The sequence below is a fragment of the Eptatretus burgeri genome, chromosome 3, assembly GCF_056783735.1.
Source record: "Eptatretus burgeri isolate ZD-2024b chromosome 3, Ebu_testis_v1, whole genome shotgun sequence".
In the NCBI taxonomy this organism is placed as follows: Eukaryota; Metazoa; Chordata; class Myxini; order Myxiniformes; family Myxinidae; genus Eptatretus; species Eptatretus burgeri.
This window is the reverse complement of record NC_140963.1, coordinates 22,661,275-22,686,170: the sequence shown is the minus strand read 5'-3', so window position 1 is coordinate 22,686,170 and position 24,896 is coordinate 22,661,275. Positions and strand designations below refer to the sequence as shown.

Sequence of the window (24,896 nt, the reverse complement as noted above, 5' to 3'; positions counted from 1 at the left end):
GCCATGAGACCATGTGAGGGCACGGAAAGAAAATTGGGGGGCGAGTCCCGAAATTGTGAAGACACCAACACAGGCGACGGGAATCTGGGTTATTAGAACCAATAGTTTAAGCGAAAGGCGCTTGTTGAAAGCCCCGGGGTAGTTTAACAGTTAAATGGTTAGGGTAGATTAGGAAGTGTACCCCTCCGCACCATCCATCCCCTCGCTCTCGTTGTGGGCCGCTGGACCCACTTTGTGTTATAGATCGCTGAAGTCTGGGGAGGCCATCCTGGGGCTTGAATTGGGCCCCGACACAGGACGATAGCTCTCCCTTGTTCCCTTCCGGGAAGGGAACGTAGGGGTTGGGAGTAGGCTCGGTGACAGGATAGGTTAGCCGAACAAGGATGAAAAAGGGGGTTAGGGGACGATTTATAGTGGGGAAGTAAAATTAAAAACAACCAAAAAAATAAGTTGGGGCTAAATTGGGTTTGACAAATTAAGGGGGTGGGTATAGACAGTGACAGGCAAAGGCGATAGGTGGGAGGGAGACAGTAGGCAGGTCCGAGCCCGCCTTCTGAGTGGCCAGCACCACCGCACTCCCTCCACCAACCTGCACTGCAAGGCAAAGGCCGGCCAACTTCATCGGCTGTTGTTTTGCTGCGAGGCCTGTGCCGGCTGGATCGTCAGCAGCTGTTTACTTCAAGGCCTGTGCTGGCCAGTTCATCTGCCGGCTGTGTTTGCCTGCAGCGGCCCTGTTCTGCAGGCTTTGTTTGCCTGCTGCCTTTGCCATGCCATGCCCACTGCCCCTGTTCACCAGCCCCGTTCAATTTTGCTTTGCCCACCCCCCCCCCCTGTTCATTTCCATGTGCGCCAGGATAAAAGCAACAGTTTGCAAGCTGCAAGAACTGCCCTGTTGGCAGCTACAACACGAGCCTGCAGTGGTGGCCCGTGCACCGTGTTTGCGTCCATCCATTCATCCATTCATCCATCCATCCATCCGTTGTGCTCATTGCATGTGCCACTTGAGCTGGCACGGAGACTGCGTTTGTGCAGCCCATGCACCGTAGTGGTTCACTGGGTTCATTTTCCCTGTCGTTCCCTGTCACCTGCATTGTTTGAGCCAGAGACTGCATGCGAGCAGCCTGGCTCACTGCTAACTGCTTTCTTTTTGCAGAGTCCATTGATCCTGGGCCATGGTTTAGTGTAAATTTGTAAGTTAAGGTTAAGATGTACTGTACATATGAGTGCGCCCCCGGCATGTCTGTCTTAGCGCCGGCAATTTTATTTAAGTCGTCCGTGTGAGTGGGTTTGTTTCGGTAGTTACTCAGCCCTCAGGTTATTTATTTTGGGGACACTAATACCATGAATGTTGCACTCAGGGATCCATAGGTAAAACGTACTAGGGGAGAACTACACATGATGGCACACGAAAATTTGACGACTCGGGACGAGTCTGTAAAAAGGGGAGGGGGTAGTGTTGTGGTTGAGGAAATTCGCAAACCACCATTCAGGTCCCGTAGGTGAGATATCTCTGTAAGTACATGTGTAGTTAGCCCCAAACCCATTGTTTAGAGGGAATAAATGTGATTCATTCGGGCTGCGACCCTTTAAGATAGCCGTTTTTCTGTTCTATCTTTATTTTGAACCAACCACGTCTCAACCTCCATCACACAACAACCACCAACCGCAAACATCGCATCACCACCATTCCAAGCGTCGCCATGGCCATAAACCACCACAATAAACCCTCCACCACCCTCACCTCTTCTCCTTCTGCGGCCATTCCCGCGCCGCTTGTGAACACCGAGCGTCAGGCTGTCCTGGCCTCGTACAGGGCGCGCGCTGAGCCGCGGGTCCAAAGAGCGGCCTTTCCGAGGGGAAGTCGGATCAGGAATGATACACGCCCACTTCCGATCCGTCCAATCATTAAGCGCGGGGCGATTTGGCCCCGCCTCCAGGCGCGTCGGAGGAGAATCGATATATGCAAATTCGAGGATCAGGGGAGGTTCACGCCCACTTTTCCTCCGTCCAATGGGCGAGCGTGGCTCTGCCCCCGAGCTCATCCGGATCCGGAAATTTGCATATGGATTCTCCTGCCATACTATAAAGCGCCGAGCACGGGGCAAATTCAGTCAGTTTCTGTTTTGGGCTCGGGCGAGTTGGAGAGGTGTGGCGGCGGCGGAGTGTGGCAGCAGCAGTCAAGACGGGTCTGGAGGAGAGTCGGTCTGTCAGGGTTCGGAGTCTGTCGGGGAGCTGCAGAGAGGGGAAGCTGGGAACGCGGTCGAGGTCGCAGTGGAGTCGCTCGTCGCGGGACCCACGCAAGCCAGCTATCCTCTTTCCCCAGAGCATCAACAACCCCCCCTGTTTCTCCCCGCGCTGAGATAGTGTGAAAAGGGGGCCCCGTTCCCACCCCATTCCAAGCAGTGCCAACGAAACCCGCGGAGGAGCGCGGAGTCGGGGCACCACCGCGACATTTTGCGGCTCATCACAAGACGGGTAGGCTCCACGTGGTCTCGGCCCACAGGCCCGTCTGCCCCCTTGTATTTGAGGGTGGCCCTTTTCTTTTGCTTTTGAGTATATGTGTTGTCGGCGCCATCTGTAAAGTAAAACTGTGTAAGTGTTGCCGTGTGCTTATGTAGTCGGTAATAGATCTGCATTGTTGTGTTCCTTTTGTTACATTTGCTTTTGGTGCATAATTGTTGTAATTGTACATGTGTGCTTTCCGTTTGCCGCGAAATAAATGTGCCTTATGTTGAACTGTTTTTCACGTTTCGCTTCGTCTTTTCTTTAATTGAATCTCCATCTTACTTCACTTAAAGGGTTGGTAGTGGGCTAAATATGCCCGATAATTAATCGGAAGCGTCGAGGTTGACGATAACACCGCTCGGTTATCCCGATAGTACGGAACGGGTCGCTTAAAGTGGCCCATGTCCGAAGTCGACCTGCGGCGAGGTGCCATCGCCCGGTCTACCCTCCGTGTGGGTACTTACGTAGGTCGAATTTCGCGAACAACCCTATTCCATGCGGGGGGCCGATTGGCACGATCGTGGTGAGGCCGAAAGGCCCACCCGTGACTAGTTCCTGGCGTTAGTCCGAGAGGGTCACGACGGAATTGTCCGTCCGGTGGGCGACGTGCCGTGATTCGAGTTACGTGGCCGCTCGCACGCCGGCGGGCACGAATTCGCAACAATACATATACATATATATATATATATATATATATATATATATATATATATATATATATATATATATATATATATATATATATATATATATATATATATATATTGTTACGAATTTCGCCCGCCCGGCATGCGATCAGCCACGTAACTCGAATCGCGACGCGTTGCCCACTGGAACGGACAATTCAGTCGTGACCCTCTTGGAACTATCGCCAAGGAGCTCGTCACGGGTGGGGGTTTAACGTCACCACAACCCAGTCTGCATTCTACCCTCACGAAATAGGGTGAATCGCCAAAAGTCGATATACCAAAGTACTCGCACGGGTAACTTACGGAGGGGTTGAACCACGCCACAGGTCGACTCCGGACACGAACCGCTTAAGCGGACCATTCCGTGCTACAGGGATAACCGAGAGGAGTTATCGTCGAGCTTGATGGTTCAGATTGGTTACCGGGTGTTTTAAACCCACTATCAATCCCTTACGTGATGCAAGATCGAGATTCAACAAAGGAAAGGACGAAGCGAAACGGGGGAACAGTTCAACAAGCAAGCACTTTATTTCACACACGTAAGCAGGCAAATAGGAACAAACGCAGGCAAATAGGAACAAAGGAAAGCACTACGACCGAATAAAAGGCAATTATTGACAGCACAGTCACTTATACAGGTTTTACTTTGCAAGATTGGCGCCACAAACACACAAACAAAAGCCCGAAAAGAAAAGAAAAGAAGTGACTTCCCTCATGGACCGTCGAGTCCTCCTCTCCTACTACCGTCAGCACGGTCGCGCCTGGTTCCGGCCTCCCTCACGGCCGGCGAACCCTCTCCGGCACCCCTCGTCCGGACGCGCAGGTCCACCACAGGCCGCACTGCGGCGCCTCCCGTCCGCGTCTCCACCAACAGGCCGCACCGAGCCATGAGCGCGGGAACGAGAGAGGAGGAAGGGAGCGCTTTGGAGAACGAGACCCAAGGAGAGAGACCGAGCCTTTTTGGAGAGAGAGCTAGTGCCTTTTTCGGAGAGAGCTACAGCCAACATGAGCCACGATCAAAGAGAGAGCTTGAGCCTCCCGTCCATTTGCCTTTTGTAAGGCGGGGCTCCGCCCCGTTCGCGGCTCCACCTCCCTTCGAGGCGTTTCCAGAAGGCTCTCGAAGGGGGCGTGCCCCCACTGCGACCGCCTCACGCTGGGCCTCTAGAAATGGGGAGGGAGCTGCCCTGCCCCCCTTCCCGTGCCAGCCTTGGCACCGGAGAGGGGTGCGCAAACCCGCGCACTCGCGCAGGTTTCATTTTTGCCATTGTCGTTGGTTAGTTTGAGGTTGTTGGATCCAAAATAACGATAGAGAAAGAAAAATGGCTAACTCAAAGCGTCGCAGCCCGGATGAAATCACACATACTCCCCCTAAACAATGGGTGTGGACTAACTACACATGAACTTAGCGTCATAACTGATCTTAGGACCCTTTATGGTGTATTGCGAATTTCCACAGCCGTAACACTACCCCCTCCCTTTTTTACAGACTCGCCCCGAGTCGTCGAATTTTCGTGTGCTTGATGGTTCAGATTGTGTCGTTCTCCCCGAGTACGTTTTACCTTCGGTCCCTGAGTGCGACATTCATGGTATTCGTGTCCCCAAAATAAATAACCTATGGGCTGAGTAACTAACTAAACAAACCCACTCATACAGATGACTTAAATAAATTGCCGGCGCAAGACTGACATGCCGGGGGCGCACTCATTTGTACAGTACATCTTAACACCTTACAAATTTTACACTAACCCATGGCCCAGGATCTATTATATGGACTCTGCAAGAAAAACAACAGTCACAAGCAGGGGCCAGGCTGCTTAAACGCAGTCCAAGGCCTCCCCCTTTTTAAATGAGTGCAGTGAACTGGCAAACGTTGCACGGGCTGCCAGTGCAGTCCCGTGTTGCAGCTGCCTACAGGGCAGTCCTCGCGGCTTGCGCAATGATCCTGGCGCACATGGCAATGAACCAAAGGGGGGGGGGAATGCAAAACAGAATGGGGCAAACGCAGAATTGAGGGCAGCAGGCATGGATGGCAAAGGTGGGCAGGCAAGGCATGGCAAAACAAGGCCACCGCAGGCGAACACCGCCGGCAGACAATCCGACTGGGAAAGGCCTTGCAGTAAACAGCCAGCCGATGAAGTGGGCCGGCACAGGCCTTGAAGTAACACAGCCAGCCGATGAAGTTGGCCAGCCTTTGCCTTTCATTGGAGGTTGGTGGACGGAGTGCGGTGGTGCTGGCCACTCGGAAGGCAGGCTCGGACATACCTACTGTCTCCCTCCCAACCTATCGCCTTTGCCTTTCTCTGTCCATACCCACCCCCTTAATTTGTCAAAACCCAATTTAGCCCCAACTTTTTTTTTATTTCTATTTTTTTATTTTTACTTCCCCACTATAAATCGTCCCCTAACCCCCTTTACAGTCATTGTTCGGCTAACCTATCGTCTCCTCGCCGACTCCCAACCTCGACGTTCCCTTCCCGGAGGGGAATAAGGGAGAGCTAGCGTCCTGTGTCGAGGCCCAACAAAGCCTCAGGATGGCCTCCTCGGACTTCAGCGATCTGTCCAGAGTGGGTCCAGCGGCCCACAACATGAGCGAAAGGATGGATGGTGCGGAGGGGTAAACTTCCTATCTACCCTATCCATTTACCTTTAGACTACCCCGGGGCTTTCAACAAGCGCCTCTCGCTTCAACTATTGGTTCTAACAACCAGGATTCCCGTCGCCTGTGTTGGTGTCCTCACAATTTTGGGCCTTGCCCCCCAATTTTCCGCCCGTGCCTTCACACGGTTTCGTGGCTGGGACGTGTGGCTCCATTGGCAGGCACTACCCTCTGCTGATTCCCAAACGATGGCACCCCTGGGCACGACACTGCCTCCGAGCCTACCAGCTCCCTAAACACCGGGGAGTGCCCTCCATGGCGACTCCCCTGAAATGCTCACGTGGCAGGCTGGCTTCCCGGGCCCCTTTCCGAGGGTCGCCCATGCCCACGCACTGCCCACGTGGCCTATGGTGCCCCCGGGCCCCCTCATCATGCGGCCGCTCCCGTGCCCACTACGCTATCCCGGCCCCCCATGGGCCCTTGGCCTAGCACGGCCGATTAGCTCGGTGACCGGGGTACCCACTCAGCGATACTCACCTTTCGCAGCCACGCTCCCAGCCCGTCAACAGGGCTCCTGCACCCCTCCAAAACAGGTTTCGAGCCAACTTCCCTACCAACAAAAAAACGACCTCCATTTCGTAGATTTGACTAACCCAGCAAACTCACTCTACTCTGACCCCAGGGTCCCTTGGGCGGGAATCACTCCTCCCCCCAATCACTCATCGCACCATGCATTCCCCATTCACTCCATACATACAGACCCGCTGGCCTCACTCACTCAACAAGTACACTTTCCTTTCCACACACACCGCTGAATCCTGCCATCCTGCTCACTACATCCGCAAACTACTTCGTGCTCCCACGTCGTCCCTTACATGACAGCACGTTCCATTTAACACGACGTAGCTGAACTACGTCCCCTCTACACATTCGAAGTCTGTCCATGTCCCCAAATCCTCATAAATCCATTCCCCATCCTAAATCTGCACTGGATCCCTCTAACTAATCCATTCCACGGGCCCCATGAGGACTTACCCCGCCCCATGAAGCCGGTCAAGCTAAGCTAACCCTTCGCCCGAAAAAGTGGTTCATCCAGTGCCCAGTGGGGGTCTTCCACCCCTTGCCTGGGAATCCTCTTCACCCGAAGCGAGGCTTGCTTTTCTCAACTTTTTTTTTCCAAATGCGCAGCACCAGCGCGGCAACTCGCAACCTGCGCACCTTGCCCGTGACGTCATGGCATCTGTTCACGTAGCTCGTCCCTTTTGGATGGTACCATCCGGCAGGGATTCACCCTCCTGCCGGATTCCAACCCGACGTGCAGCCATGACGTCACTCTGTGCACTAAAAGCAAACCTCGCGTTTCGAGGGGTTCCCCACGCGAACACATGTGCTGTGCCCGTCGGAGCTTCACACACCCGGCCGCGTGGAGAACCCATCCGGTCCAAATCCATTGTCCTGCTTAACCTTGGTCCGTCCGTGGGATCGGCAACATCCACCGCTGGCGTTTCCAGACCGCGTTTCACTCCCGCAAGCGCGCACGTGGTGGCCTCATGCGCTGCACGGCCCGAACCTCGCCACTCGCCGCTGGGTAAACCCAGCACGGTGCGCAAAATAGCTACGGCCGCTACCCGGCCCTTGCCCCTCTGTCGCCGTCGTCTCCGTTGCACTCTCGCGCTCAAGCTCCCGAGTGTCACGAGACTCACACACCTCACCATTACACTCACACCGGGAGACGCGGCTGCGTGCTCCCGCATGCCCACCGTCATCTCCCTCACACACAGCGACCTCACACACGCTGTCCCTCTCACACACCGTGCTTCACTCAAGCGCACCATACCACTCACACACGCGGAGACACTCACGCGCGGTGTCTCACTCATACACGGGTTTCCACTCACACCTGGAGTGCTAGGAAGCATGCATCCCGGCACACTCGTGATCACACCACTCACACACGGGGGCGCACTCACACCTTTCACCACACACACCGGGACAATCACGCTGGGGATTCGTGTCACCTCTAGGGCTCCCGGGGCCTCCATACCCCCCAAGCTGCACGTGCACCTGTCTGAAGCACTCGTCCCCTCGAACCTGCTTGACACGACCGAACTCACCTGGTCGTGACTCGCTTCAAGGGAGAATAGTGTCTCCCTCCGTTCCGAAGGAGGCTATCCAGCCGCTCGCACCGGGTCCCTAAACAGTCCGCCAGCTCCCCCTCATGGTCCTCCACTGTGTGTGTGTGTGTGTGTGTGTGTGTGTGTGTGTGTGTGTGTGTGTGTGTGTGTGTGTGTGTGTGTGTGTGTGTGTGTGTGTGTGTGTGTGTGTGTGTGTGTGTGTGTGTGTGTTCGTCCTTAACCCCGTCTAATTCACCCTCTATCTCCCGTGTCTCTGGCAACTCAGTCACCTGATGTTTATTAGTTTCTTCCTGGATCTTCGTCTCTGTTTCCTCCTTCGTTTTATTTAATTCATTCTCGACTCGGTCTATCTCTCGTGTCTCTGGCAATACTTCTACTTCCTTCTTTGTCTCTGTTGCTTCCCTCTTCTCCATTTTTATTTGTGTCTCCTTTATTAGGGTTGGTCCCAATTGTTCCTTCATCCGACGAGTGGCGTCGATCAAGTCCTGCACCACCAACATTGCTCCTCGTGGTGATATCACATGTCCCACCTTATTGCGTTGTTCTACTTCCTGGCTCCTTTTGAGTCGTTCTTCTTCTCTGAACTTTTTGAGTTCTTCCTTATCTTTCCAGAGTTTTTCCATCTCTGTGGACTCAAATTTTGCTCTCTCCTTGAGTTGGTTAACTTCAACCTCGTTTTCTTTGTGTTTTCTATCCCACCGTCTCTCATGTTCTTCATTCTTTAATCTCATAGTTTCCTTCATTTTGTTGATCTCCCTTTTCTGTTTTATTCGTTTTTCTGTCACTATCTCCTCGTACTCCAACCTTGTTTTTTCCTTTTGTTGTTCAGTTTCAAATTCATACTCTTTTTTGCTTTTTATTCCACTGTCTCTCTTGTTTCTCATTCTGCAATCTCGTTATTTCCTTCAATTGACTGATTTCTTTCTCCTATCTCATTCGTTCTTCCATCATTACTCTTTCTTGCATCTTATTCTTTAATCTGGCCCTCGCTTCAAGCTGTTCGATCTGTACAGTGTGGTTCATTAACGTTTCATTCTCCGCTGTCGTTCTTTCTTCTTTCACCATCCTGAACTCGTTTTGGAATTCCGTCCCTTTGTTTTGGTGTTTCTGTAACTCAGAAACACACCTGTTTCGCACACCCCTGATCCGATCCCCATGAATTTAGTTGGAGACAGAGGTGGGTTCGAATCCGACACTCCTGTACACCAGTGTTACGAATTCCGCCCGCCCAGCGTGCGATCGGCCACGTAACTCGAATCGCGACGCGTCGCCCACCGGAACGGACAATTCAGTCGTGACCCTCCTGGAACGACCGCCAGGAGCTAGTCACGGGTAGGGGTTTAACCTCACCACAACCCAGTCCGCATTCTACCCGCGCGAAATAGGGTGAATTGCCGAAAGTTGATATACCTAAATACTCGCACGGGTCGCGTACCGAGGGGTTGTACCACGCCACAGATCGACTCCGGACACGAACCGCTTAAGTGGCTCGTTCCGTGCTACAGGGATAACTGAGCGGAGTTATCGTCGACCTTGATGGTTCAGATTGGTTACCAGGTGTTTTAAACCCACTATCAATCCCTTACGTGATGCAAGATGGAGATTCAACAAAGGAAAGGACGAAGCGAAACGGGGGAACAGTTCAACAAGCAAGCACTTAATTTCACACACGTAAGCAGGTAAATAGGAACAAATGAAAGCACTACGACCGAATAAAAGGCAATTATTTACAGCACAGTCACTTATACAGGTTTTACTTTGCAAGACTGGCGCCGCAAACACACATACAAAAGCCCGAAAAGAAAAGAAAAGAAAAGAAGTGACTTCCCTCATGGACCGGCGAGTCCTCTTCTCCTACTACCATCAGCGCGGTCGCGCCTGGTTCTGGCCTCCCATGTGGCCGGCGAACCCTCTCCGGCACCCCTCGTCCGGACGCGCAGGTCCACCACAGGCCGCACTGCGGCGCCTCCCGTCCGCGTCTCCACCAACAGGCCGCGCGAGGCCACGAGCGCGGGAACGAGAGAGGAGGAAATGAGCGCTTTGGAGAGTGAGACCCAAGGAGAGAGACCGAGCCTTTTTGGAGAGAGAGCTGGTGCCTTTTTCGGAGAGAGCTACAGCCAACATGAGGCACGATCAGAGAGAGAGAGCTTGAGCCTGCCGTCCATTTGCCTTTTGTAAGGCGGGGCTCCGCCCCGTTCGCGGCTCCACCTCCCTTCAAGGAATTTCCAGAAGGCTCTCGAAGGGGGGCATGCCCCCACTCCGACTGCCTCACGCCGGGCCTCTACCAATGGGGAGGGAGCTGCCCTGCTCCCCTTCCCGTGCCAGCCTTGGCACCGCAGAGGGGTGCGCAAACCCGCGCTCTAGCGCAGGTTTCTTTTTTGCCGTTGTCGTTGGTTGGTTTGAGGTTGTTGGATTAAAAATGATAGAGAAAGAAAAATGGCTAACTCAAAGCGTCGCAGCCCGGATGAATCACACATACTCCCCCTAAACAATGGGTGTGGACTAACTACACATGAACCTAGCATCATAACTGATCTAAGGACCCTTTTTGGTGTATTGCGAATTTCCACAGCCGTAACAATACATATATCGGTTTTGCCCAATCTGTCAATGGTGAAAGATCGCTTTAAATTTTTTTTTTATCAGATCCAGGTCCGGATCTTCACCAAAATTGAATTCATTCTTCCTCATCACACACACAACCTGTCCACCAAGTTTCATCCAAATCCGTCCACAACTTTTTGAGATATCGTGCTATGTATCGTTTTCGGCTCTATCTCTCGATAGTGAAGAATCACCTTAAAAGTTCTAGTAGTCAGATCCGGATCTGGATCCGGATATTCACCAAAGTCTAATCAGTTCGTCCTTGTCACAGACCACAAAATTTCATCCGGATCCGTCCACAACTTTTTGAGATCTCTTGTGCACAAACAAACATCCAGACAGAAAGGGGTGAAAACATAACCTCCTTTACCTTCGGTGGCAGAGATAATATATTAATTTATTACATAATGATATGCAAGATAAAACAATTCCATGAAAACATTACAATAGGTAAATCCATCTCACCAGAGGTGCCGTACTCACAATTATAAAATTTGCATAGCACAGTGTTTCAAGGATATGCCAAGTGCCAGGTTGGCCTAGAGCCTAAGGTAGCAGATAGGAGAATACAAGGTGGAGCAAAGGGATGATGGCTCGAGAAGAAAGTATGATATGCAGGATGGAACTGCACTGCAACAGGAGAGAAATGAACTGCCAGATCAAATCACACAGCAAAGACCATCCATGTCTGCTTCTTCTTCTTCTTGTCTTTTCATGCAATCACAGAGCAGAGCTATTTACAATCCCCACCCAAATCCAAATCCAAATCCATTGGGACCATACTCTGTGCAGAGCATTGATGCCGCCCTAAGCAGTCTCCTGGGCTGTTGGACACAATCCTGGACAGTTCGCCACTCCGACACAGGATACTCAAATGGCTCAATCATCCCAGCAAGCTGGTACTCATTTTGCCAACCTCAGAAGGATGACAGGCTGAGTCAACCCCACCTGGTATTAATTCAATAGCCAAGCGGGATTTGAACTCAGGACCCGAGGATCCAAAGCCCATCCCTCGAACCATTAAGCCAACACCAGGCATAATCCACACCCGCAAGGCTTCTAAAGAATGTCTGCTGAGGCCTTCAATCTGTGCCCCAAGACCTTCAACCAATCTCCGCCTTCCACATTATGACAACCAGGTTCTGGGAGCAATGAATTTCCTCCCTCTTTAGTGGATACAGGAAAATGTAGCATCACGCAGCCACACTCTCGGAGAACCACCTGGGTGTTAAGGAGAACATGAGATGAGACACCTTAGCTTGGCCGACTCTAAAAGCACAATGTCCCGTCTACCAAGCACCCTAGTGGGAAACATTTTACATTGACTCTACCGTTTCAGTGGGGGTAGGGAGGTGTGTGGGGAGGGGGGTGAGGAGTTGTCATCTAACTGCAACATGTGATTCCTTCCTTTCCTCCTAAAAGGGGACTTAACACCTGCCAATGCTCTCTTATTGAGCAGCAATCTGCAACTTCTAATGTCCAATCAGATTGTCGCAAAATCTCACATGCACGTCAACCTTCGACAGAAATGAAGGCCGATCTCAAATCAGAAGCATGCAAAAGCAATTGAATAACTTACTGCCAATCATGGACACTGAAGCAAAGAGAAGTAAAATTAATGGTAATTGGTGCTGATCTCAACAGGCTTTGGCAACGCCCATGGTAAATTCGCAGTGAGGTCTAATTTTCCAGATTATAATCTTGGTCAGACTATGATCCAGAGTAGTTTGTCAGACTATGATCCAGAATAACACCAAGGTACTTTGGGAAGTGTTCATCCTTGACTGGTTTGCCACAGAAGGAAAACTGCAAGTCACCGTTTGCCATTTGATTGCTGGTGGAAAGCAATACTAGTGGTCTTGGATGGATTTGTAAGGAGTTGCCAAAAGGTGAAGTATTGTTCCATCAATCCTAAATCCTCAGTCAGAGTGTTGCACGGGTCCTGGGTGGTAATAGCAATGTCAACTGCGCACATAAATCTCCAGGAGGTGGTACATGGCATGTTGCTCACATAGATGTTGAAGAGCATAAAAATTAAGATAGAATTTTGGGGAAGCCCATCATTCAGGGTTCTTGTGGAGCTTGTCCAGTCTCCAAAAGAAAGTCGGTACCTGTGATTGCCGAGCATTGAGGGAAAGAGCATGCATTGCGGCCTGGAATTGGAACAGTTTAGTAGCAACCCATGTCACAACGTCATGCCATATGCTGAAGAAATGTCAATGATGAATGCAACATCTGTCTTGCGCACATGCTGGAAACCATTCTCAATGTGAGTGGTGAGTGCCGGTACTTGATCAACACAACTTCCAACAGATCTCAAGCCAGTATGTTCTCTCAGAAGGTTGGTTTCCACCAGTGAGGCAAACCTGGCCAGGACGACATGATCAAATAGCTTGTATGTCATACACAGCAGGGATATCAGCCGGCAGCTTGACTGAGCAGCAGAAGGTTTCCCTGGCTTTGAAATGGCAATGACCTTCGTCTCTCTCCAGAACGTAAGATATAACACCAGTGAAATGAGTGTTTGGAAAAGAGGGAAGCCAAGCAGTCACATCCAAGAGGTCACAAGTTATTCAGAGATTCAGGGTGGATACCATCTGTTTATGCTGCTGTTCTTGCTATTATGAAGAAAGGCCCACATCTATATTAGGTCAGGTGTCAGGAGAAGAAAGTAGGGATGTTTGAAGAGATGATGAAGTTGTGTCAGGAAGTTATTAAAAGCTTTATGACTTACTTCTTTAGTCGAGTCAACCTTGGAGTTCATGAGTAGCTTCGAAGCAATGGCATTCGCTGTTACTTTGGGTGGTAGATGTTAAACAGGTGTAGCAACTCCAAGATTCCCAAGTGGGTTCCATGCTTTCCTATTGGAGTGAGTGAAATGACGGTCCTCCACCGCCTCCTGCTACTTTTGGCATCAGGCCATATCCAAAGATTACATGTGCTCAGCTACGGTGTCTGGGGCTTTATACCATTGAAGGAGGTGGTCAGTTTTAGGTTTCTTTCATTAACCAATTCACTCAACTTCACCTGTTGACTAAAGTCAATTGAACCAAATAAATTTGGTATATTTCATAATATTTAATGCGATCGTAATGGCCACACAACTCCAGATGTGGTAATCAAATAAATAGTCTCTCCAGAATGTGACGTGTTCGATCATGCATCACTCCTCGTGGCACTTCCCCAGAATGGCAGCCGACACTCATAGTTTGGTTAAATCAAACCGAGAACTTAGGACCACCTCCAGAGCAAGAGGGTTTCAAAAAGAGTTTATTCCCATAAATATATTCTGTTGCTCCAAGTGTGTGGCAACTAAAAAGAGTTGCTTATGAATATAACAAGCGGAAGTGAATCAAACTCACCACAATGGACAGCAGGATCGGTACTTCGTAAATCCATTCATAGGCTTTGTCTGTTCGCATGTCCCAGCATCGATGCAACCTAATTGGCAAAGCAACTTTGTCAAAGTCAGAAACAAACTTTCACACTTACATGCACAATCCCCTCTCTTTTTAGCATATTTGAGGCCACTACAGGATAAGGCTATCAAATCTGATATCTGAGGCTATCAAATCACACGGATGGTGTTCTGCCATTCTCGCCATACTCGCCAAGTGTGGGTAGATGAGAATAAGCACCTCTACCAATCAAACTCACATAAGCCAGAAAAGAAAGAAACAAGTCTTTAACCATGCACTCAATCAAACAGCCACATCTATCAACATCAGTTGAGCTTGAATTTACTGAAGAAAATGGGAACAGCAGATTAAAAACAATATATTGGTTAACGAAAAAAAAAGTGACCACTATATTCGTTATTGTTGTGCGTCTGTCTGTCTGTCTGTATGTCTGTCTGTCTGTCTGTCCCGAGCATAGCTCCGTGGGTTTTGATCCGATCCTGACAAAATTTTGGTGGGAGGTTTATATCATGATCTCGTTGTGTTTTCCTGAGAATGGGCGTGGTGCGCCATGTGTTTTTAGGGGTAGCCGATTTCAATTTTCATCTTCTCCTTGGGCTTTTGTCGAATCTGACAGGGGGTTCGGTATTTGGTTAGCCCAATGGCACCTGCATAGCCCCACGGAGCTCGATTTTTCATTTTCGTCCCAAGGTCAAGGTCACAAGGTCACGAACTTAGAAATTAGCGAATTGTGTTTTTAGGGGGAAGCCGATTTCAATTTGCATCTTCTCCTCGGGCGTTTGTCGAATCTGGCAGGGGTTTCGTTTGCCCAATGGCACCTACATAGCCCCACGGAGCTCGACTATTCATTTTCCTCCCAAGGTCAAGGTCACAAGGTCAAAAACTTAGAAAATTGCGATTTTGACATAAAAATCCATCTTCTCCGAGGGGTTTGTCGAATCTGGCAGTGGTTTCGGTATGTAGTTAACCCAATGGCACCTGCATAGCTCCACAGAGCTCGATTTTTCATTTTCGTCCTAAGGTCAAGGTCACAAGGTGATGAACTTAGAAAATTGCGAATTTTGACATAAAAAAAAATTTCTTCTCCGAGGGGGTTTGTCGAATCTGACAGGGGTTTCGGTATTTGGTTAGCCCAATGGCACCTGCATAGCCCCACAGAGCTCGATTTTTCATTTTCGTCCCAAGGTCAAGGCCACAAGGTCACAAATTTAGAAAATTGCGAATTGTGTTTTTAGGGGGTAGCCGATTTCAATCTGCATTTTCTCCTAGGGGTTTGTCGAATCTGGCAGGGGTTTCGGTATTTGGTTAGCCCAATGGCACCTGTATAGCCCCACGGAGCTCGATTATTCATTTTCCTGCCAAGGTCACAAGGTCACGAACTTAGAAAATTGCGATTTTGACATAAAAATCCATCTTCTCCGAGGGGTTTGTCGAATCTGGCAGTGGTTTCGGTATGTGGTTAGCCCAATGGCACCTGCATAGCCCCACGGAGCTTGATTTTTCATTTTCGTCCCAAAGTCAAGGTCCCAAGGTCATGAACTTAGAAAATTTCGAATTTTGACATAAAAAATCATACGACCGCCCAAACTTTGAGAGCTAGGATGATAATATTTTTTATGCATAATCTTGAGGTCAATCCCCACTTAAAGTCTTGAAACCATTTTGCTCCATCTCGAACACCTTGCCCGTGGCGCCCCCTTCAAGTTTGTTTTTACGCTGATTTCATCAAAGTATGGATAATCCGAGGAGTGCGAAATGCCAGATAGCCTATATGACGTTATATTGTTCCTGGAATGTTCCAGAGGAAGTTTTGCACCAAAGGTCATAATCCTTGACCTTTGACCTTTAAAGGTCACAAAGGTCAAATTTTCAAAGTTGTGGGAATCGAACCGGGTTTTCGACCTTCTTCGACGAACTAACTCCAATAAGCTATAGCACGTATCCTGTTTCCTTATTTTAATGTCCACAACATTGTTTTGTGACCTTTAAAGGTTATGCAAAGGTCAAATTTTTAAAGTTGTTGAACGAAACCGGGTTTTTGACATTTTGCAGCTAATAACCTGTTACTCGTACCACATCATGTTGATCATTTTTATAACTTGGTCAAACATTATCACATTGTCTCATCCTTGACTTCTGTTACAATCTACATCGTCAAATACCGCTCGTGAACCATCGTCGTCTTCAGACTTGTATTTTTTAAAATCATAAGTCAACCATATTTTTTTGCAGTTCAAAAACACATGAATCATATAATAACTAGAAGGGCAGCAAAAGACAATCTGGAACATCGAGCCGGTGCCACATACTGCATTAACACAGGTGAATAATAACGGAGAGAATTCTCGTGAGGATGATGGGTCTTGAGAAGTCAGGGCAATCAGAAGGAAACGTGTCAAACTCAAATGGCATGCAGCATGAGACAAGGACATTGATCAAGAAGGGAAATGCAACACACCACAACAAACTCATGTCGACATGACACGAAATTTGTTCAAAAAGTTACATGAAGGAGTTACGCACAATCGTCTAACCTACTCGAAGACATGCCAATTTTTCTACCTCGTATGAATGTCCCACAGGTTAGTGCACAAGTGGCACACTCGTCTACGAGCTGCTTGGTGTGTTCGATTCTCGACCCGACTCTAAAACTGTCAGATTGGAGCCACACAGGTAGGACCATTCCTCCCCTCAATGAGTGTGCCATTCCTTGGATGCACACTATGCTGGGATTCCATGTCAGTATTTGATGGTGGAGGTAGAGATGTCATGATGTCTTTTAATGAAGAGTAGGAAAGTTATTGCTCGAATACCTTAGCCCAATTACAACTTCCTGCCCAGACTTGATATGGTGGTTCTCGAGGCTCAATACAACTACTAGCCCCTGAGAATAAAGCACGATGTGAAATTGGGTAGTGGTCAGTAGCGTATCCAGACCTTGGAATTTAGGGAGGCAAAATCCTGCCAAAATATATGCGTCAGCATGGAAGCATACGTCGCATTTTCATTTGGCCAGATGTTACCCTTATTGTTGTCAACCATGATCTACCTTGGGCATGGGCAAAATTAAACGGTTGTGGAATGAGTACATTAGTTTTGCTGTCTATCGAAATTTCTCTGTCTGAACAGTCTAAAGATGTATTGTATGGCATTATTGAGATAGCAAACACGAATTCAACTTTGAACTGACCTTTACATGAAATCTTTGCACCTTTTGCACATTCTGCCAAAGCTGTCAATCACCGATGAGTAATCTGATACAAGATCATTTTCTATACTGAGCAATGCCAGCCCAGAAATATGTTTGTCCAGTCATTGTGGAGCGAAGATTGTTGATCAGTTTGCCCTGCTGAATGATTGCTCAGCTATAGCTGCAGCTGAAGAAACCGGAAGTGTCGGTAGAACGCGATACAGTCATGTAAAATTGCCATAAACGTACTGTAATGTGTTCTTGATTATGAATTTCAAGATGCCTTGTGTAGTATTTATTGTTTCAATACTATCAGCATCACTCCCCTTGTTGGTACAGTGTTTAAAAGTTTTTGTATTCAGCCATGAGATGGTCCACGTTTGCTCAGACGAAGGCTGAGGCCCGAAATGGCTTTAATTTTATTCAAGGCGGATAAATTACTGTTTAAGGCATTTTATTTTTGTTTACCAGCTCAGGATCCCGAGGAACATCCATGCAACGTAAAATGTGACTTTAAGTCCTTAACTCCACCCAACCCCCACAAAAATCTTGCGTCCCCAACTCGTTGCGAGAGTGTATGAGGTGCAGTGGGACGCAAGAAGCACGCGGGCCAGCATCAACTCCGCTTTATTGCGTGACCAGAAGTACACTCCTGCCACCCCTAGCGGGCGAGGCATGATATACGAAAACCCAATCACGTGACACAGCACACTCCTCTCCTCGTAAAATGACCCGTCACACGATGAACGGACAATCACAACATGACCATCTGAAACCCATCAACACTCATAATCCTCCAAATACCGCGGCCGCACCCTGACCCGCCTCGGACGGGCAGCGCCACCAGACAGCCCAGGCTCAGACGCCTCCCAGCTCGGTCGAGGTGACACCCTCGCCGGACTCGCACTTTCCGCAACACCAGCTACCCCCGACCGCCCAGCCTGCTCGACGTCCCCGGGTAGGACGGCATCAGGCGAAGACCCGCTTGGCGTCGGCCCAACCAGCCCCGGCGATACAACGTCAGGTGCTGGCGATACTACCGGTGGGGGTCCCGCATCGTTCGGCCCGGGGAGGTGTGGGGGGGGGGGGTGACGCTGAACAGCGATCATGCATTTGGTCCACGTGCCGCTTCCACACATCCCCACCATCAGTCCGCACCATGCAATTCGCCGGCCCCAGCACCACAGAGACCCCCGCCGGCACCCATTTGGAACCGTGGAAATAATCGCGCACCATTACCCGCTGCCCCACCTCGAAGCTGCGCAGCCGCGTCGGACGCGACATTGCCCCACTCCCCGACCCTCCAGGTCGCAGAAAATCCAGCCTGGACCGCAAAGCCCGTCCATAGAGACGAATGGCAGGCGAATCACCCGTGACAGGATGAACTGCGTTCCTGTAATGGAGCAAAAAGACATCGACCACCGTCTGCACAGGTGCAACACCCCCCCTGCGCAAAGCCCGCTTCAACATCTTGACAAACGACTCAGCTTGGCCATTCGTCTCAGGATGATACGGTGCGGACCTTAGATGTCGAATACCATTCTGGCGCATAAACTCATCAAATACACCCGCGATGAACTGCGGACCATTATCAGAGACCAGGATCTCCGGCAACCCTTTATTAGCAAAGATTGTCCGCAGTTTCTCTACTGTAATGTTTGCTGATGTATGCTGCATTACTACAACCTCCGGCCATTTAGAGAATGCATCGATCACAATCAAAAACATTTTGCCATTAACCGGTCCTGCAAAATCTACATGGACCCTCTGCCAAGCTCGGTCTGGCACAGGCCAGAGACCCGAAGCTCGACGCAGGTTATCAGCATCTGTCTGGCACGTGGCGCAACGCTTAACCAACTGCTCAATGTCTTTGTCCAACCCCGGCCACCACAACAGGCTACGAGCAAGACTTGGTCTTCACGATGCCCAGGTGACTGACATGCAGTTCTTCCAAACACCGCTGCCTGAACCTCAGTGGAATCACCGTCCTCATTCCCCACATTACACACCGTTGGACCAACGATAGGTCCGCTGCGCGTGACGTGAAAGGTTGAAATGCTGGTGTCGAAGGCAGATCGCTCCAATTCCCCGTAGAAATCGCCTGGACGACACGGGCAAGCACCGGATCACGAGCCGATTCCACCGCGACCTGTCTGGCCGTGACGGGCCCGCTTTGGACCTGGCCCAGCGCGAACACATCGACCCGGTCGCCCAACTCAGACGCAGCTGGACCCTCCGCACACGGCAAGCGAGAGAGACCGTCGCAGTTAGCATGCTTCTCGGTGCTTCGGAACTGAATATCATAATCGTAAGCACCCAGAAACAGACACCACCGCTGTATACGCGCGGCTGCTACCACCGGCACCCCGCGTTCGGGTCTCAGGATGAATTGAAGCGGTTTGTGATCCGTCTGCAAAGTGAAATGCCGCCCCAGCAGGTATTGATGAAACCTCCGCACACCCCAGACAAGGCTGAGAGCCTCATGCTCAATCTGGGCATACCCGCGCTCTGCTGTGGACAGGGTCCGGGATGCAAAACAAACAGGCCGCTCGGAACCATCGTCCATCCTGTGGGAGAGCACTGCCCCGATGCCATATGCAGAGCTGTCGCATGCCAATAGGAGCGGACGCGCAGGCTCGTAGTGCACGAGGACCGTATCCTCTGTGAGCAGCCGCTTGACGCGGTCGAACGACGCCTGGTGTGCAGGCCCCCAAGCCCAGCGCTCGTCCTTCCTGAGCAACCGCGTCAACGGCGCAAGTTGTGAGCTGAGCCCGCGCACGAACCTTTGGTAATACTGGGCCATACCAATGAATGAGCGCAGCTGCGTCTTGTCGCGAGGCGGTGGCATGTGCTGAATCGCCTCCACCTTCCGAGGACCTTTCAACAGCCCCTCCGGCGTGATGATGTGCCCGAGGTATTCCAAGTGCTGCTTGAAGAACGCGCACTTGTCCCTGTTCAAGCGCAGGCCGCATGCTTCTAGCTTTGTCAGCACTTGGGCAATGTTCGCAAGATGCTCGTCCGCAGTTTTCCCCGCAATGAGCACATTGTCCAGGTAGGTCTGAACGGGCAGGCCAATGCAAACCTGATCCATGGCTTTCTGCCACAAAGCTGGGGCCGAAGCAATCCCAAAACAGAGTCGGGTGTATCGATAGAGTCCTTGACATGTGTTGATTGTGAAAAGCTCGCTACTCCCGGGATCCATCGGCAGGTGAAAATATGCATCACGCAGGTCTAGCTTCGTGAAGTATTGACTCCCCGCCAATCGCGCATATATTTCATCGATTGACGGCAGTGGATATTGCTCCACGCTGAGCCCCGGGTTAACCGTGGATTTGAAGTCCCCGCACAATCGGACGTCTCCATTCCGTTTCAGCACCGTGACAACCGGGGTGGCCCAATCCGAGCACGACACCCATTCAATCACTCCACAGGCCTCCAGCCTATCCAGTTCACCCTTGACCTTGTCCCGCAGGGCATACGGCACCGGACGCGGTTTACAAAACCGAGGAACCACCCCCTCCTTCAAGAAGAGTTTTGCCTCCATGTCCTTGAGTTTCCCAAGGTCGTCGCTAAACAATCCTTGATGTCTTTGAAGAATCTCCTCCAACTGATCCTCCCACTGGCTCGGCACGGGTTGCACAAGGTGAACTGCGGCCCAGTCTAGCCTGATGCGGGCCAGCCAATCTCGGCCAAGGAGAGACGGCCCCTCCCCCGCATGACGTACACCCGAAGCGTGGCGACCTGGCCTTGGTACCGCACAGACACGTCTGCCATCCCGACTGGCGTTATCTTCTCGCGGGTGTACGTGAACAGCGTGAGGTTTGACCTGATAAGCTTCAGGCCGTTGAGTCTACGCGCGGTCTGCTCGCCGATGAGCAACACAGCTGCTCCTGTATCGACCTGGAACGTGATCGGCGTTTCGTTCACTTCGACTTCCACCGTCATCGGGCGCGCCGTCGCCGGGCCAATTGAAAACAGGTCCATCAACGGCCGCTGGTTCCGCCCTGAGTCGCCTCGCACATCGCCGTCCATGACCTTAACGGTGGCCGACGCCCCACACGCGCCAAATGACCCACCTTGTGACAATTCAAACACACGTTACCTTTACACGGGCACGCACGGCGCAGGTGTGGACCTCCACATCCCAAGCATGTCCGCGGGGTCACCCCGCCGCACGCGCGGCCGCGCGGCGACGTCCTACCCGCATCGAAGGTCGTGCGCGCGTCCCGGGGTGCTCGCGACCCCGCGTGGCCGGTGATGGCTCGAACATCCCCGCGAGTCTGCTCGACCGCTGTAGCCGTGCTGACCGCCGAGTCGAATGTAATGGCTTCACCCTTCAGCCGTAAAACCGCTGAAACCATCTTCGCATCTTGTAAACCAGCAATAAAACGATCTCTGAGCCGGGCTGGACGCTCCCCCGCCGTGAACTTGCAGGCCACGGAAGAAGGATTAATCCGCGCCACGAACTCAGCGACGCGTTCCTCTGCACCCTTCGAGAGGCGATCGAACTGGAATCGAGCGAGCTGTAATGACTTCTCCGGCGCCATGTGTGCTTTCATTTTCTCCACAATGTCCCGAAACGACAGCTCGTCATCCCGGGGCCTGTTCGGTGCCACCAAATCACCCAGTAGCCGATAATGCTCCGGCGAAAGCGAAGCGAGCAAGATCGACTTCTGTTTGCTCTCGTCGACCACATCGTTCGCGTGGAAATAGCATTCCAATTGCTCTGAAAACAATTCGAAGTCGTCTCCGTCGAAAACGGGCACAAGTCCGTATTCAACCATCCTCGTCAGCCAACTAGAGTGTACGAGGTGCAGTGAGACGCAAGAAGCACGCGGGCCACCATCTACTCCGCTTCATTGCGCGACCAGAAGTACACTCCTGCCACCCCAAGCGGGCGAGGCATGATATACGAAAACCCAATCACGTGACACAGCACAGTTGCGGTGCCCCGAGGTCGACACGTATCACAAGTAAATCAATTATTAGTTTTCCAAAGGTGACAATTTTTATTGTTGCACAACAACAGGAACTGCTACATGAAAGCTTGAGGTCCTGCTTGTTCTTGTTCTTCTTCTTCTTGTTCTTCTTCATCTTCTTCAATCCTGGAAAGACCAGCTTTTAAAACAAGCAGCCTTTTAAGATTAAATGGACACTAATTTTTGTTCCAAGTAAATCGATTCGCTTTCCAGGGATAACATTTTTATCTCACCTGGACTTTAGTCTGGGGAGCTTATGCGATTGAGCAGGGTCGGTGGACGATGGAAGGACTGAGTGAATGAGTCAATCAGTCAGTCCGTAAACACTTCAGTCATTATCGCTTGAACCAAACACACGATTTTGATGGAACTTAGCCACAAGCTTCATATCTGATGCCTAATGAAGGCGTATTGACCGCATCAAAATCTGTGCTCAACAAGAGGGTCTCTGGAAAAGGGGGGGGTTAGCCCCCCAAAATAGGTATTAGCTCTATTCTACAAAACAACAAAACCCAATTTAAATGAAACTTCACCACAACCTTCATCACCCATGATGTACGAAAGTTTGATCATGGCATTGAAAAAAAATCAGGGTGTGAGGGGGTCTGTGGGGGGTTTGAGTGACTGTTGCTCCTGATCAAGGTGAGCTTCAGGATGTGTGGTCCTACTTTATATTATTCTATTATTCTACTCCCCTTCCATCTCTTCCCTCACTTCAAATGGCACCACAGCTGACTCCACTCATGAGAAGGCTGAATGCCTCAATTCTGTGTTTGCTTCCAAACATTGTGTCCCCAACCCCTCACTCTCAGTACCCACACTTCCCAGTCACACCCAACTGCTCCTGGATGATGTATCTTTTGCACCTGAAAAAGTAGAGAAAGTTACGTCAAGCCTCGACTCTGACTGATACTGGATCAGAGAGCATCATCTCAGGTATCCCAAAAACCTGCTCTGCTGCACTTGCACATACTCTCTTTGCCCTTTTCACACTAGAATTTACCCTAGGTCATCTTCCAGTTCCTTGAAAATCAGCGAACATCACAGCATTACATAAAAAGGTGCAAAACCTGATGCCATCTTAACTACAGACCTATCAGCTTACTTCCATCCATCAGCAAGGTCATGAAATGCATCATCACAGTTGATATGAAATCTTGCTTTTCTCCAACAGCCTCATCTCAGATCATCGATTTGAATTCAGAACAGGTAACACGACCTTGGACATGCAGCTTCCACTCCCCAGGCAAAAATAACATTCCTTTCCTGTAGTAATTCTCTGCAGACTACTGTAGTATATGAGAGTTCAACTCTCATATACTATAGTTCTAACTGTCGCATTTTTGCCTGGGTCCCCCAACAATGGATGGTGGCCCTCAATGTCAGACATGAGATCAGGGCCGTCTCTCTGGACATCCTCTGGACGTCCTTCCCTCTCCTCAGACCTTGACAAAATCACAAAATGGTCAAACACTTGGAACATGTCTTTCAATCCTGGGAAATCTGTCTCTCTGTCTCTCTGTCTCTCTGTCTCTCCAAAAGGAGAGACCGTTCCAAAAGGGGAGAGAGAGACCGTTCCGCAAACTCTCCCATCAAATTTCTCGGCAACCGTCTCAAAGAGGTTCACTCACTCAAACTCTTGGGTCTCACTCTCAGTCACGATCTGTCTTGGGCAAGCCACATTTCAAAGTTGGCTTCCAAAGCCAGGCACCGACTGGGCATCCTCCATCGTGCAAAGTCCTTCCTTGGCATACCTGAGCTCATATCAACCCATAAGGCTTTCATTCGCAGCTTGATGGAGTGCTGCTCTCTCCTCGATGCTGGCTCCCCTGTCACATCTTGCTCAGCTTGATGCTGTGGAAGCTGAGTCTTTCAGCATCATTGGAATCTCTCGCGATGAAGCTGAGTTTATGGACCTATCACTTTGCCATCACTGACAAGTCAGTGGTCTATCTGTTTTCTTCAAACTAATTTCTGGTCTTGCACCCTCTGCCCTCTCCTCCATGCTCTGTCCCCCCCCCCCAAGTATCTGCAGGGTGCACGCAGTCCACCAGCAACCCCCAACTAGTGAAACTGCCTAAATCGAGAACCACTGTTCAGCTCCACTCATTTATTCCTCTCTTTTCCCACCTGTGGAACCTCCATCCACACTCTCTACGATCTCATTCTTCCCTCACATCTTCACGACAGCTGTTCACCACCACTTCACCACTCCAATTAAAAGCCAACATATTTTCTAATCCGTTAAACCACTCCAACCCCTCTCAAATGTTTGCTCATGTATCCATCTTATCCACCCCTTGCATTCTCCCCTAACCCGCCTCATCGTTACCTGGATCCCTTGTTTGTCTATCTATGTCCACTTTGTCCCTCCACCATGCTGTTGGTGTTTCCCCTTTCTCTTGCTGTTCCCTTTGTTATGTTGCGTCCCGGACTGTTCTGTGTCCGAGCTCTTCCAGACGCCTTGACCATCTATAACAACAAAAAAAACCTCTTTCTGTCCGCCAATATTATTCCATCAAAATGAATTCAAAATAAGTGCGAAAAGTTTACGTCACAGAAGTTTCGTACTCACCCTCTTATTCCATGTACTAATAAGCCAAGGTTCCTGCTGATGAAAAGCAGCCCCATAGCATGGTGCTGCCACCACCATGAATGACAGTAGGAATGGTGTTGACTGGGTGATGTGCAGTGTTAGGCTTGCGCCAAACGTAACACTTTGAATTTAGACCAAAAAGTTCAATGTTTCTCTCGTCTCACAACAAAACATTTTTCCACA

At 50.3% G+C, this 24,896-nt stretch overlaps 1 protein-coding gene across 2 annotated transcripts in view; it reads right to left on the bottom strand.

Annotated features, from left to right (window-relative positions):
- The window catches only part of LOC147029532 (parathyroid hormone/parathyroid hormone-related peptide receptor-like), a 223,473-nt gene that overhangs the window by 63,377 nt on the left and 135,200 nt on the right, over positions 1-24,896 (bottom strand). For both annotated transcript variants that reach the window (XM_085872654.1, XM_085872655.1), the window contains one exon: positions 13,892-13,970. In XM_085872654.1, the coding sequence (XP_085728780.1) occupies positions 13,892-13,970 (79 nt within the window). The remainder of the gene's footprint in view (positions 1-13,891; positions 13,971-24,896) is intronic.